This window comes from Anas acuta, chromosome 16 (assembly GCF_963932015.1).
Source record: "Anas acuta chromosome 16, bAnaAcu1.1, whole genome shotgun sequence".
Taxonomy (NCBI): domain Eukaryota; kingdom Metazoa; phylum Chordata; class Aves; order Anseriformes; family Anatidae; genus Anas; species Anas acuta.
The window spans coordinates 14,605,825-14,621,396 of record NC_088994.1 but is presented as its reverse complement, the minus strand read 5'-3'; the positions used below and the strand labels follow the sequence as shown (position 1 = coordinate 14,621,396).

The 15,572-nt window shown below is 45.5% G+C and overlaps 1 protein-coding gene across 2 annotated transcripts in view; it reads right to left on the bottom strand.

The window, feature by feature from the left end:
• The window catches only part of COL20A1 (collagen type XX alpha 1 chain), a 44,583-nt gene that overhangs the window by 11,965 nt on the left and 17,046 nt on the right, over positions 1–15,572 (bottom strand). For both annotated transcript variants that reach the window (XM_068700808.1, XM_068700809.1), the window contains 12 exons: positions 15,176–15,315; positions 14,881–15,010; positions 14,232–14,374; positions 13,031–13,163; positions 10,273–10,415; positions 9,505–9,634; positions 9,160–9,216; positions 6,258–6,296; positions 4,440–4,578; positions 2,582–2,724; positions 2,070–2,179; positions 1,084–1,242 (listed from right to left, as the gene is read on the bottom strand). In XM_068700808.1, the coding sequence (XP_068556909.1) occupies positions 1,084–1,242; positions 2,070–2,179; positions 2,582–2,724; positions 4,440–4,578; positions 6,258–6,296; positions 9,160–9,216; positions 9,505–9,634; positions 10,273–10,415; positions 13,031–13,163; positions 14,232–14,374; positions 14,881–15,010; positions 15,176–15,315 (1,466 nt within the window). The remainder of the gene's footprint in view (positions 1–1,083; positions 1,243–2,069; positions 2,180–2,581; positions 2,725–4,439; positions 4,579–6,257; positions 6,297–9,159; positions 9,217–9,504; positions 9,635–10,272; positions 10,416–13,030; positions 13,164–14,231; positions 14,375–14,880; positions 15,011–15,175; positions 15,316–15,572) is intronic.

Here is a 15,572-nt window from a genome sequence, read left to right as displayed (position 1 = left end):
AATGTGATCAGTCTAAACTGCTTATTAAGCTGCTAATGGTTATTTAGGAAATAAGTAAATACTGCTTGAATCCCATTGTCTCCTGGCTTGTTATATGGTTGATCCCAGATCTTACAGGGAACTTGAACGTCCACTTTTTCCCTGGTACATCCCAGACCTCTGCTTCCCTCTTTGCAAGGAGGCAGGTGGGGATGCACATGGGACAAACTGTTCTTTTCTTTGAAGCAAGGGAAGTTGCAGACCAACTGACGTGCTCTTTTCCCCTACATTCCTAGAGCTAAATGCAGAGCCAAGGAGCAAAATCTTCACAGCCATGAATAACTTCCTACAGTCCCACTGAGCAGTTCCCCCTAATTCTGCACATCTAACATTCCTGTTTTGTGAGGACTCCCAGGCAATGGCACACATGGCTGGTTTTGCCTTTGGACAACGCATGGGGCTGTTGCAGGGCACGACAGTGAGCCCAAACTTCTCCTTGTTCTGTCCTCTTTTAGGTTATGGGCTCTCTGGGGGCTCTGCAATGCCATAAGGACATGCCTGCCGGCTGGCACTAAGCATTGGGGTTATTTTAATTCAAATTGCTGCTGACAAAAAGCCTCTATCCTGAAGATGATTTTCACATCATCTGCACGCAATGACCCAAGCCCAAGCACGATGGAGATCGAGGCCCCTCCGGACCTGTTGCCCTCAGTCACTGGCATTGCCCAGTGCCACCCGGGGGCAGATGTCACAACCTTCCCTTTCAGAAGCAATTTACTGTCCCTCCTGTCCACAGGGGCCTGCTGGGGCAGGGTTTGCATTGCTCCATCCCAGAGGATGAAGCATTGGGACCTGCTGGCGCTGCTGCCTCTGCTCACAGACCTCAAACAGAGGCAGGAGGGGAGAGGAAGAGAAACACTGCGCTAGGAAAGCTCATTAAATCACAGAGATCAGCAGGATCAGGACACAGTCCTGCGTCACAGCAGCCTTTGGAGGAATTCAGAGCCAGCACGACGTGAGATTGAACGCCTCTCCATCTGCCCACCCCAGCCAGCTCCAGATTTAAGCCCCCAGTTCCCACACCGTGCCCCTCCTGGGACTCACCGATGCCGACCCACTCCTGGGCCCTCTGGTCCTTGTCACTTTTCCCAGCATGATGAAGCCGGCTGTAGAGATGCTGCCAACAGTGTTGATGGGTTTCTCTGCTATTTTCTTACAGTCCAGATAGAGTTTGATCTTGAAGCGGCTCACTGCCACGTGCACCTGGGTGGAAAGAGCCAGGCTGGACTTCAGCAATGCAACACGGAGACTTTTCAACACACTAACACCTTCTGCCCCATTGCCAGAGTTGGAAATTTAAGCAAGAGTCCTGGTAAAAACAAGGGACCAGCCACCCATCCCCATGGGAAGTCACAGCCTCTTCAGCAGGCAGCCCTGGTGGATGGGCACTAGACTAGGAAAAAGGAAGCATCTGCAGAGACAATAAACATTTTGTGGCCAATGAACCTGAAAATAGCAGTGACCCACGGGTCACCAAAGAGCCCTTCATTCCCTCCTGCCTCTGGACAGAGCTTGTCACTGCCCTCAGCTCTCAAACTGTCCCTGGCCGCCCCCTCTCAGGCATTTCTGACACCTCTTCCACAGACTCCTTAGTAAAGCATATATTTGAAAATACGTTCTATACGAATAAATAACAAAATGGCAAATGCATGCCTTTTACAAAGAATTAATTTAATATACACTGTGTATTTTATTCCTATGCCATTTTGTGTTATTACCATATATTACATGCAAAAATGATGGCCATTATGTGTGCTTATAATTAACCCATCCCCATTACCATTTAAAAAATGAGCAAATGTGCAATGCATTTTAAGAAGCAATCAATAAAATTGCATTTTGCACATGGGATGAACCTAAACTCCCTACCATCATAAACTTGAGCACATCGAATAGGTTTGCTGGTTCCCTAGCAATCTGGATGCAAAGTGCTTATAATCACTCCTCACTTTGCACAATACACGTTGATGGCATAATACTGTCAGAGGAATGAGATAGTGAGCTACATTTCTCCCTTTTTTGATAAGGACCTTATGAAAGCTCCCATAGAATATCTTCTTCACTTCCTGTTGGTCAAAGGAGACTTCCTGCAAGTCAGCCTTGTAGTCATGGTTGAAATAGGTCAAGGATTTCTTACTGGCTACAGGGAAAACAGGACAAATAACAACTTAGAATTAAAAGAGAATTTGATTTCACCCGCATACTGAACAATAATAAGTAAATAAACAAACATTGTGAAAGATTTCATATGTTATAATCAGATATTTCTAAACAATGGAAAATAAAGGTAACAGGTAAAAATGAAGGATATATTACAAGTAGAATACAAATGAAAATACACCTTTTAATTGCACAGGGAAGCATTTAAAATGTGATGTTGCCAGCAACAACAAAGCTTCCTGAAAACTGCTGCTGTATAAAAAAATAAAATAAAAAAAATAGTAACCCCCCCAGATTTCCAAGTGAATACCCAAATGATTTCTGCTGCCTGCAGAAAGGTATGCAAATACCTGGAGTTAACGTATTCAACATGAAACCTTACGGTCAAGGTTAACACCGAGGAGGGGCTGGAAGTCCTCGTCTGTTATTTGCCACACGGCAAAGGGCTCCTTGGGGGTCTCGGGCAGGAGGCGCAGGAGGAAGCTGATGGTGTGCTCAGGTGGGATTGCGAAGAGGTGGACGTCACTGAAACGAGACAAGAATTAGTTCCTTAAAGCAGTAAAAAGCCAGCAGACAACATCCTTCAGACAGGGTTCACCTGTCACGTTTTTTCAGCAGGACAGCTTAGAAAAGGTTCAGCCATGGGACCTGAATGTGATATGCCACAAGAGAGCCTGGCCCTGTTTTGTGCATCCCTCTTAGGCTGTCAAAGCCTGAGCTGAGTGCTGGGCACACGCTGTGAGGTCCTCGAGGAGCTTTCCCTGGTGCCATGGGGAGACCCAGGTGGAGCAGTCAGTGTCAGTCCATCACTGCCAGAGCTGCCCCAGGGAGCACCAAAGATGCAGCAAGTGCAGATTTAGTGCTTGTCAAAATAGAGCTTACGAAATATCAGACAAGCTGTCGGGCTCCAAAACTCTTGCCCAAGCATCCCCTTCAAAAAGGAGGAAGAACGGTGATCATGTTCCACTAGGTATAGTTTTAAGTCTGATCAGAAATCGATAGAAATGCCCTGGAAGGATAAGCACAGAGCCCCCAGAAAGCGTCCCCTGTGTCCCCACATCCCAGCTGCAGAATTTGGGCTCAGCTCTGGAACTCATGAGCATGCAGCAAAGCCCGTCAGCAGCTGCTGGCAGGACCTGGCTTCCTCTGCAGCCGCTGCCAAGCTCGTCAGGGAGCGCTGGGCAGAACTGCAGGGAGGCGAAGAAGGTCAAATTGGTTATGCCTGAAATACATCTGTAATCTGAAACAAGATGCATTTGCATGGGCATACACAACTCATCAAGCATCTTTTCAGGACTGATTCATAAGTAATGTCAGCTTCTTATTCTCTCTCTGCTTCTGACGGTGTAATATCCTTGGAGAGGCATGCCTACCAGCTGAAGAAAAGGATTTGCCCGTGATTTTCCAAGTATTTACACCAAAGAGCTCTCTGGATCTCCCCCATCCTGTGTACTCTAAGAAGCTTTGCTTCTTTAACTAAGATTAGGCTGAGCCAGTGCCTCAGTAATTAGGCTTTAAACAAAGTAGCACTGAATGTCAGGAGTCAGAGCATTCCTGATTTATTATCATTAAAAATGAGTGAGGTCATGGGAGCTGCCTGGCCCCTGGGACTCTGTGGAATGGCCTCGTACACAGCAAACAGGGTCAAGCCACAACCCTCAGTGCTTATTCCTTCTCAGCAGTAAAGATCAAGCTACCAAGAGCAGCCAGGAGACAAATATTTTCTAAAGCCAAGCTCTGCCTGCAGACCAGAGATGCCGGGAGGAGGGACTGAAGAGGAAAACCTGACCTCAAAATGCCATCACTGAAGTGTGCGTGGCTGTGGGCAGAATGCCTGAAGGACCGTGCAGTGCCTGTACGTGACATAAGCCTTACGTCCATCGCAGCAACTAACGCTGCAAAATAAGTGACTCTGTAAAATGGAAATTGAAAATTTTGGGCTGCACAGAAGTGAATAACGAATACCCATGTTGTGTCCTCTTAACTTCTGCAGGATGTATCCCGTACTCATCTTGAGGCAAGTCCAAGGTTAATTTCTTCATGTATTACGGAAAAACATCTGACATGCTTTCCAGACAGTGAAAAGTTTAGCTCATCATCTTTACAATTTAATTTTGAAGTTGCCAGTGGGGTTTCATCACTCATACACAGATCAGTGATCTCCCCTTGCCGTGAGCACAGCTAATGCGTATGCATGAGCCCAACAGCGAGCACAATGCTGGTCGCAGCTCTGCTCCCACCTGGTCCTCTGGGTGAGCTGAGTGTCCCTGAACAGCGTGAAGGTGCGGGATCCGCTGAATATGAACGGCTCCATGGCTACACCTTTAACGGAGGAATATTCCTTCTCTACTAAGCCAAACACTTCCATCATATCAAACCCTGGGACAGAGAAAAGGAGAAAATTAAGTGGTTAGAAAAGAGTGGCCAAAAAACAAGTGTGATGGTAGAGCAGGTAGAATGAGCTTCTGGCTAGCAACAGGAGAAAAGGCCACAGCAGCAGACATCAGCAAGGCTGGACAGACTCACTAGAAACCTGGAGCATGTTCCACAAGTGGCAGCCAAGGAAAACAGTTTGTGTCTGTACCCTCTGCATACATTTGCTGTAATTGCCTCTTGGAGAAGGATGTACTAAAGATGGAGACTGCCACGATTTTGTTTTCAAATCTCCCGAATGAAAAACAAGTGAGAAATTACTCTAAAAAAAAAATAAAATTCTCCATTTCAAATAGATGCAAAAATATTATCTTCAAAAGACGTGGAACCAGTCCAGTAATTGCTGGCAGGAAGAGTGAATTATTTCTGCTCTGAAATGCTGTATATGTAAGAGTCACAGAAAAAGGAAAAGAACTTTAAAACATGAGCATTTCCATTCCTCTCTATTTTCATGAGGCACCCAGGGGTGACCTGCCTTATGCAGCCTACAGAGGTTCTCCCCTGACATCTCTGACATCGCCTCTCCAGCTCAAGCAGCTTCATCTCACTTCCCTGGCTCATCATTAAAGCTCTGAGTCATTTTCTCATTTCAGTTTTCTGTTCTGTAAGACAAGATCTTGCAATTGGGATTCTTTTTTTAGTTTATCTGAGTTTGCAGCAGGGTGGGATGAAGGAGATAGCTCATTCTCTTGCAAATGGAAGGGCTACAACTTCATTACAACATGAACTTTTCAGTCTGGGTTCCCTCACCCTTTCACTATTTACTGTCTCCTGCAGTTGCTTGGTTTGAGTTATTTTGTTTTTGGAAGTTGCTCCAGGTTGTACTTTTTTCCCCTATAACATTATGAGGGTGTTTTCTAAAATAAATGATCCACTTGAGCCATTTATTTCTGATATAGGGCTCATGGCACTGGAGTTGCATGAAACACAGTAGTGCAAAAATGCAAAACAAAGCTCAATGCATTATAACCATATTGTAACATAATCATATTATTAATATAATGTGAATCTGCCATGTAATGATTTCAGCCATTTCTTTTTGCTTTCTCCCTGTTTTGGTCCCACCCCACTGCGTACATTTAACTTTGTGTGTTCGCTAGAGCGAGGAAAGGAGCAGGCTGTCCCACGCCTCAGGTACAAGCCTTAAGCAACATATTAATTCTGTCTTGCACCCAATGAATAATAATTATTCATATAAAGCCAGATTGTTCGAGCAACAAAGACAGACTTGTGAAATAATAGCCCAGACCCTGATGGGAAGAGCAATCACCCTGGATGCAGATGAGAACAAGGGTCAAGTCCCTGGCAGCGCAGCAATTTAACCCACGTCTTCCATTTTCTATAAACACACTCAGCCATTCAGATTGGGGCAGGATCTGTCTCTTTCCTGGCCCTCAGCTTGAAAAGTGGTCTTCACTGTCAGCATTTGAAGGGGCTCAGGTCTCACCTGGTAAAGGCTGTTTTCCTGTTTCATTCACAGAGTCCTCCCCTTTCCCTCAGGGCAGGAAAACCATTCCCCCCCCCCCCCGATCAGCTCTTGCATATTTCTCAAAAAGCAAGATATTGTTAGATATTGTTTGAACATTTACAGCCCAGCACTATGTGGGATTGGTATGATACCGTACCTCGTATGGAACCTGCAGCAGAGCTGATGGTGGGGCAGGCTGTGGGAAGAAAATAAAAGGGAAAAAATTAGAGGAAAAAGAGTAAGGGATTACTAAAGCAAAACAAATACAATTCGTCTGGGCTGAGTAATGGAAGACAACAAAAAACAGTGAATATCACAATATTACACAGCTTAATTCAGAGTCTGACCTTGAACCTTGTTTAGATATATGGAGACAGGTACAAAATTTATGTTTATGCAGACATAAAGGTTCTTCCTTGCCTTGTTCATCACAACAAAAAAAGAGATTGTCTTTCATCATCAAACATCTTCATGATCACTTTCTCTTGACTAAAACACCTAGCACTTTGCAATATGAAATAAAAGGGAGCATTACGTTCTGCAAGCTTCTTTTTAAAACAGACATCAAAACACTTAAATTTTTTAATAGTTCTTTTACTTAAACATGCATATTAGTGACGTTGTAAAATAAACAAACATATCTTCAGTTCCAAATGTTGTACCTGGAACTCAAAATACACTTAGTAAAAATTCAGGCATCAACCTGCTTTTTGTTTGTTTTAATAATAGCCAGGAAGGGAGGAAAGATGCAGTGCTGCACATGCACTTTGACGTGGTATACACTCCAATTACATGGATCCTTATAGTATGCCTAATTTTTTGCTCTTCTTCATGTTTGAGAAACACGAAAAGTTCTGGCAAAGTTTTGCAGGTCCCCTTTCAGAAACTCACTCGATAAATCCTCTAATATGCCACAGGGCAGAAAGCAAAATCCGAGGATGCTGGGGAGAACAGGCTGTAACATGAGGCACCGCGGTTATGAGCACTCTCCATATAAATGGTTTGGTAAGGGAGTGTTTTAGGAACCAGTGCACGAATGCTACTTTCAGTTATCTGCTGCCATTTAAATCCCAGGCCATGGATGCCAGATGGAGCTGGGACAAAGGGAATGCTTGATGCAAAATGAGAAACATCCCTGAAAATCAAGGACACTTGACAAGATGGGTTATTTCATAAGTGTTTTTCTAGGTCATCTGTATAATAGAATCCAGCAGATCATTATATTAAGGCTTCATTATAACCTTTATATTGCTATTTTTACATCCATGCCATTTCACACCTCATCAGAAATGCAAGGCTTCCAATTGTCCATACCTAATTTTGTTTAAAGGATCTAAAAATGTAAAGGTGGTGTGCCACGGGAGGATGGGACATGAGCTTCCTAAGTCCAAAGGAGGTTCAATGTAATTACTCATAATCAAGTCATAATCAAACACAAAAAGAAAGGGAAAATGAAGAAATGACTTTGGTGGTTGTGGAACTGCTGAATCCAAGAGTTAAAACACAAAGGCTAACAAGATCCCATGACCTCCGTTATCTGACCAAATACATAGGTTTACATATGTGTACCATAATTCCCATAGAATTGAGTATAAAACCATTAAAGGAATCTATAGAAACATTAAGAAATCAGTTACTGAAGCTTAAGCCTCAAAACAACCTGTTTGAACTTGAACAGCCCCTGGTTGTGGAGCGATGTCCTGCATGCAGGACAATGCCACGTGTCTACAAGCCACACACCCGCTCTTTTCCTCCCCCTTACAGAAACCAAACAGCTTTCCAAATGCAAACCACTGCTCAGAATTGAAGCGAGGTGAAGAAAAATAAGTTTCCCTTCAAACTCATATAAACAGGCTGTGGTTTTGCCCATTTACCAGGTATCTGCCTGCCTTGCCTGGGGGTCAGGCAGCTCCTTCTGACCCTCGCCCAGACCCCAGTGCCCGTCTTGCTGGTGCCCTGGGGGTCCTCACCTCCTTCCAGCACTTGGGTTGCTCACAGCTCTTTGATCTGGCAATGCTCGGCTCAGACAAAGCACATCAGAGTCAGGGTAAAGGAACCTTGGCTCTGACAGTGTGCACTTCTGCTTTGAAGATTTTTCATTGACTCCCAGCCTAGGATTCCTGCTGTCTTGTTGTTCTCTTTGTTTTTTTGTTTTTCTCCCCAAACCCCAGCCGAATGCAGTCACTGTACAACAAACATCCGCCCCTGCACCAATGTCAGACCATTTCTCTCAGTAACTTGGTTATATATCAGCGTTTGAGTCTTTTACTGCACATCCAACAGACTTGCCAAAATTATTACATATTATCTCCACTTCTTCAAAGAGTAATTATTTTATAAATTACACAATTTAGTATTTCTCCTGTGATCTTTCCAGTGATCATGCTGTAATAAATTTTACACCAACATTAGGGGATAATTGTTTTCTACTTGAAAGTTCACAGCATTTTCCTCTGTGATCTGAACACCTGCACAGTTCCTCAATAAGCCACTTGAAAACCAAATCTAGTTTTCTTTTCTTTGTTGGGTGCAAACTAAAATTTACTCATCTAATCTGCTTCTTGGCTTCCCTCAGTAAGTTTTAAAGCTGCAGTTTTGTTTAGAATCATTTCAAGTAGACAGGAAAAAAGCATTAATGCCACAATATCTGTATTCCAGTATTTCCTTCTTAACAGCTTTTTATAACCTTGTTAATTCAACAACTAGTCCGCTTCAAAGTTTGCTTTATATCAGCGAGGAGAACATATGCTCATTAAATTTAATAAGGGACTTTACAAGGAACTTTAATTTAAAACATGTCATCATTCTCCTTGCTCCATTTTGGTCTAGTTGTGCAGAAACCCTTTAAATACCCCCATCAGTTTCTTTACTGGGTGAGCCTGCTTTTAAGGTTAAGTGGTTCCAGCCTCTCCTTGGACAGATTCACAGTCCCTAGGGGTGTCTGTCAAGAAGTGCCACACCAGCTCCTGCCTGTCCTGAAGGACCCATGCTGTGTGATGTATTACAGGGAAATAAATAAATAAATAAAATACCAAAGCCAGCCTTTATGGGTGACTTACCTTCTGTTTTAGATGGGACGAATCCTCGTATTGAAGGCAGTTTAGACATCACAGGAGCTGAAAGAGAAAGCAACATACATGTGAGCTCTCTTGTTCAGAACCGTGACACTTGGCTCAAGATCTGCATGGCCACCAGCCCTTCCTGCTCATCCTTCAATTGCAAATAAATTGCAGAAATTGGGGGAGGATTTTCCCTTTTCCAGGTTAGCAGTCCACCCTGCTGAGCAAAACCATGGCCCCAGCCATAGCCCAGTGCAAGCAAGGACATCACTGCCCCTGTAGAGATTACCTCGGACCTGATAGAGGAAAGGCAATGAAGTTGCATGAGCTGATGGGTTCACTCACCTGTCCGGCCCGTTGCAGACGTGCTCTCACTCTCTCCCGTGTAGTGGACAGCTGAAACGATCACTTTGTAGGCTCGGTCAGGCAGCAGCGACTGCAAGGTCACGCTGCTGCTTTTCCCAGAAGCCATGATCTACAACAGAGTGGAAAAAAGAGCTCAGCATTTGGGCATTTTAACTTTTATTCACACCCTGGAGTTACACTGAGATTTCTAGTAGTGTGTCAGAACAGACATGCTCAGGGCATCATCCCCACTTTGTTCAAGCAAAGGTAAAAGTAAACCGAGGAAGCTTGGCTATACATTGCCATCAGATAAGTTCTGTCCATGCATTTCCCTATGTAAATATGTAAATTCCCAATGTTCCCTTTGCGGATGGGTCAAACGATCCTTATAACACAGTAACCTGTCTGCAAATGTGCATTTTAAAAGGTTCAAGTTTAACCTCCCCAAGTCAGAGGGGCAGTAGACTGTTAGATCCTCTAACACTGCCTTGGAGAATTCCCCTCCCTGGTTCAGGGAGAGAAAAAAGCAGTGTTTTTAGCAGTTTTGATGGACAAAAACAATTACATAATCACAAGGAAGCCTGAAAGTCTTCTTCACAGAACACCATGCCAGCAAGTAAAGGGAAGAGAATTTGGGTTTGTACTCCTGCAAACCACTTATCCTTAGGGCACATCCTACTGGAGTGAGCAGGGCTCCCTTGGGTGTGAAATTGTCCCCGTGTCCCTCTGCTCTGGTGCCTGTCCCCTGCAGAGGAGCTGGAGCCTTACTGTTTGCTGAGCACTGGTATCAGAGACGGGGCTGTAGGTGATCTTGTAGTGCTGTACGCGGCCCTCGGGGGGCTTCCAGTGGACCTGGAGGCTGGTGGGGCTCTCGGAGTCGATGAAGAGGTTGGTGGGTGGGCTCCGGGAATCTGTGCCAGGGATTAAAGGTGAGCAGTGTGAAAGTTTGGTAGCGGTGCGTGTAAATGGGACCAGCCTTGTGTGCTTCCAGGTCCCTTCCTGAATGTTTCACTGCTCTGCTGCTGACCAGGGCTCGAAGCAGAAGCAGTCACCTCGGGGACCAGGCAGGGGAGGAAACAGAGCCTGGAGGGATGAGGATTGCCTGAGTACAACATGGTACAACTCAAGCATTCAGAAATTCAAAGCCTAGGACCAGAAAAAAAAGAAAATAAATAAATAAATCTTTGATGGGGAGAAGAGTTCCGGAAACATGAGGAAAAGAGATCCTTTGTATGTATTGTGGGCAAAGACCAAAGAACAGCCTCCACAAAGACCAAAATGTACTTTTATTTCAGCAAAGATCTGGAAATAGTGTAAAAATAGATTGATTGCTGGTTAAGCCTGGATCAAAGCTCATATATCATCATTTCTACTATTTCTCATCTTGTCCTTTGTTTTAAAATAATTCTTTTCCAGCACACAGCATTTTTGCCTAGCTCTTCTCACACCACCACCCACAGCCTCAGGGAGGGGACCCATGTACAAAGCCTGAGCTACTCCCCTTTTCCTGGCCCTGCACTACAACATGTGGATGTATCCCAAATGGGTGATGGGCTGAGACATGGTCAGCAAGAACAGGGTTTGCCGGAGATGAAAGCTGAGCAGCTTTTAATTATGTAAATGCATTTCTTTCCCTGGGGTCTGCTGTGTAGCAAACTGGATCTGGCAACAGAGGCTGTTATGCTGGAGGGATTTCTCTGGGCAGAGGCTGGGGGGTCAATAAGGGAAAGACAGAGGGGGATAAATCCATCCACTGCTCAAACACGGAACTCGAGCATGGGGTCACCTACTCCAGGAGCTTGTTTCCAAGCAGTTTCTTGGTCTGTACAAACTTCTGGCCTTAAACCTACACTGATATGAAGACAAAGAAGTCTTGGAAAGAGAAAAATGAACTTTTTTTTTCCCCAGAAGAGACTAAAAATGATGAGTGAGCCCTAAAGGCAGCCAAGGACACACACCCAGGCTATGAAGTTTCTATTCTGCAGTTTTACCTGCAGTGCAAACAAGCTCTTCTGCCCACCCAGCAAAGTCTGAGGTGACCTTAGAGCACACGTTGAACAAAGATTATTTGCATCTTCATTGATCCTCCTTCCTTTTTTCTAGACAAAATGAGCCTACTTTTCCTGAAGCTGAACCAAGTTTTGCTGGGAGCTGAATCAGGCTGGAGGCTGTTGCTGTGCATCACCGCAAGGTAAAGCAGAGAAGAAAACAAGTGTGGGAGGAAAAGTCACTTCAACGACGCTATTATTAGTGCTGTGCTATACCTCTGCATCTCTGCTGCCTGCATTGGCTATTTCATTCAGCTGACGTAAGTGGAGGCTCTGTTTAAGTGAACAAAAGGAAAGTTAAGTAAACTCTTACAAGTCGGGTTTGTTCTGGAAAGCCCGCAGGCCCTGCAGAATCTGATGGCATGGATCTGACAGCCAGGGGAAAGGTCAGCTCCTGAAGCTGCCCAGGAGGAAGGAAGCACCTCTGGCACAGAGGACACCATCTGTGCTTTTCACTTGCCTCCTGAGCCTCTGCACCCTGCTCCTCCACAGGAGGAATCCCAGATCCAAGCAAGGACTGCTTGCCCAAATGCACATAGAAGAGCACCATCATGTATCATTTGCGGCGGGCTGAGACAGCTCCTTTAACATTTTGCAATTTGTGCTTTAAAATAGTCATTCGCTTTTCTGAAGCCTCTAAACAGCTCTAATATTCCCTTTTTTCTTATAGAGCTGTGGGATGCTTTCATTATTATTTTTTTCTTGTTGACATGCAGCTCCCAGGTACTTGCCTGAGGTTAGCTTTCTGTAAACAAATGCTATTGTTATTCATTATTAATAAAACCTGAGCTTCTTATTCCAGGATTGCCATTTACTCTGAGCTTCATCAGCTCAACACCAGCCTAAAAGACTTTATTCTGCAAAAGAGGTTGAGAGCTGAGAGATGGAGGAGAGAACTGCTGCTGCTGAATGAATTGTATTCCATTCACTGCCAAGAAAGCCATTATACAGGCAATATTAATTAAGAGGACCTCTGGGAATACCACTTTTTAAACCTCATATCCAGCCAGTACAAAGCGAGATTTAGATAATGCTTCCATGCAGAGTCTGCCTGCAGGATTCTCTCTCATTTTTTAAGTGCCCTCAGATGATGCACAGCTCAGCAATGATGTAGTTAAAGAAGTCCTCACCCTCCTTAGCAGATAATATTTTACTAACAGGAAACATTTATTAGGCAGCACGGCAGCACATTCAGCTGAGCACCCTACAGAAAGCCGATGCATTTTCATCAATACACCGTACAGAAGGGGAAAGAAATGGATCAGCCAGCTCATGCTTGCCCAGCCCATTTTTCTCAGGAGAAATTCAGAATGCTCAGATGGGAACCTAAATATCTGTAGCCACTTTTAGACATTCAGGTTTGGGTTTTAAGAGCTGCAGAAGAACAGATCTGAGCTGCTGGTCTGTGCTTGGGTCTGAGGGATCCCATGCCCTTATTGTTATTCTTGGGCTGTGGATACCAAGCATCGATCACTTACTGGTCCTGTGCTGAATAGAGACCGTGTCACTTCGAGCACCATCTTTGTAGTAGGCCCAGATGGATATTTTGTAGTCTGTGTTCTTCTGCAAGCCTGGCAGGATGGCAGTTGCCACATTTCCAGCGATGGAGAGCTACAGCAGGGCAAGAAATGAGTCAGTTGAATCCCCAGGCTTCCCCAAGCTAGTTCGTGCCATCCAAAGGTCTGGCTCACAGACTGCCTTCAGGCACAAACGAGTTAGCAAAGGGCTTTGGGGACAAAGTCAACTCTTATGGGTTGTACAAATCTAAGCAAAGGCAAAGTTCCAGCCCTAATTAATGCAGAGTAGATGCCCATGCATTGCTGGCCAGTTATATTTAACAGCTACATCAATACCATGGGACAGTGCTCTAACAAAAAGTAGCCAACCTGCCACGAGCATGAAATCCATCTGCTCAGTTTCCATCCTTTAGCTGTACTGGGGACAGAAGCCCCAGTATACCCCTGTTCCAGCCCAAATGTGAAGCCTTTTATGGGAGACTCATGCATATTTGATCCACTTCAACTGCTGTTTGCACTCATACTGAAAATAAGGGCTTGAGATGAAAGAGGCCACCTGGTCCATCCCCTCCCCTGCTGCATCAGCTCTGGGTCTGGTCGTTCTCCTCAGTTGTCCTCATCCTTCTTGAGGAGCAGTATCCCCAAAGCAGTCACTGCTTATCACCACCACAAATACTTGAGTATTATCTTTGTCTTCTCCACAACAACTTGACATTGTGGGCTGGTGATTTTCTGCAACCCCAGATCTTTTCCTACAGAATTGCTTCTTAGCGGTTTATTCGACATCCTGTATACCTGTAGTTAATTATTCCTGCCTAAGCTTAATACTTTCTGCTTGTCCCTATTGAATTTCATCCTTGAGGTTTTTTTCCAGAACACTTCTGCAATCTTCAAAGAGCCTGGAGGACTCTGACCCTGCCGCCCTGCTGTCCCTCCTGCTTCCAGCACTCAAGGTGACGACTGCAATGTGCAGAGCAGGGCCCAGGCCAGACCCTGTCTTTAAATTTTTACTGCATAGGCAGTGGTGGTGATCTGCTGAATTTCCTGAGCCCATCAACCCCAAAAGATTTGCATCTCTCCCTGCCACTCCTGCAGGTGAGCACGGAGCCATGAAGCAGACCCAAATCCAACCCATCCTCCCCAGCTGTGCACGGGTCCGTACCTCCTGAGGCTTCTCCCCAGCGGCTGTGCTCCATTTGATCTGATAGACAACCACGTCGGAGGCAGCAACAGCTTCCCACTGCAGCTGCAGGCTGTTCCCGGAGAGCTCGGTCACCTTCAGTGCCCGCGGCGGGGGGACCTTTACTGAGGGACACAGAAGGAAACGGAGCTGAAGCGCTGACAGCGCCTCGTCAGAGCCAAGGTGGGGAGCAGATGGTCGGGGAGCAACACACCAACCGAGCAGATGTCCGAGCCCAGCCTGTCTTTCACTTCTTCAGGCCCAAATGACAACAGCCATCAGGACAGAGAGGGGTAAATCACTTTTAAAACCCTAATTAAGGAGGATTATTTCATTTGTGGGGAGGACATGTGTCGCTCTGGTACTGTAAAGAGGAGAACGCTCCCAAGGACGCGGAGGTTAGCAACACACAGTGCTTTTCCCTCATCTGCTTCCTTCCTTTATTCCTTCCACCCCATTTTAAACATAACAGAGCTGGGCATGTACCACACAAAGAGTCAGACATTTGGGTTTTGTGCAAGGCTTTGGGTCATAACCTGCTGGGACCAGTCTTCAAAACATCCCGGTTCAGACACACAAGCCAATTGTGCCACCTGAAACAGGACAAAACCCATTTCCATTCCCTACTTACAGGTGGTAACGTTGCCAGTAATCGGGAAGGAGTCGCCTTCATCATACGTGGACCTGACACTGATGAAGTACTGGGTAAGGGAGGACAAAGGCCTCAGGACAGTGGATGTTGCAGTGCCAGGAACCTCAACCTGCAAAAGAGGAGGAGGAGGAGTTAGGAGAGAAGCGTGGAGGCAGCTGCAGAGGGCACAAGGCTGACAACTGCCTCAAAAACGCCCATTTTGGAGTTAAAATCCTGCCAGCAGACTGCTCCCTGAGAAGAGGGCAGTGTCTGGCACCCCATAGTGGGCACTCACCTCCCCGGTGTTGCTCCCTCCGCTCGCCTCGTAGGTGACGTGGTGAGCCTTCACCGCCTGCGATGCAGCCTCCCAGCTGACACGGACAGACGCGTGGCTGAGCTCGGAGAAGCTCAGGTATCGGGGGGGACTCAAGGGCACTGCAAAAAACTCATTCACCATGGAGGAAAATATTCTCTGCTGTAGGTGCCTCTGGGGTGTCATGAAAGGCTTTAGGTGGAGAAATGGTAAAGTAATTCCCCTTTTCTCCCCCCAACAAAAAGACCTCGGGGAACAGCTCTTTCAGGAGTCCTCTTTTACCAGGGGAAATTCACTCCTTTTCACAGCTCACCAAGGGATTAGAGGTCCCTTCAGGGACTGATATCTGCTTAATATCAGGGTTTAATATCAGGTTTTG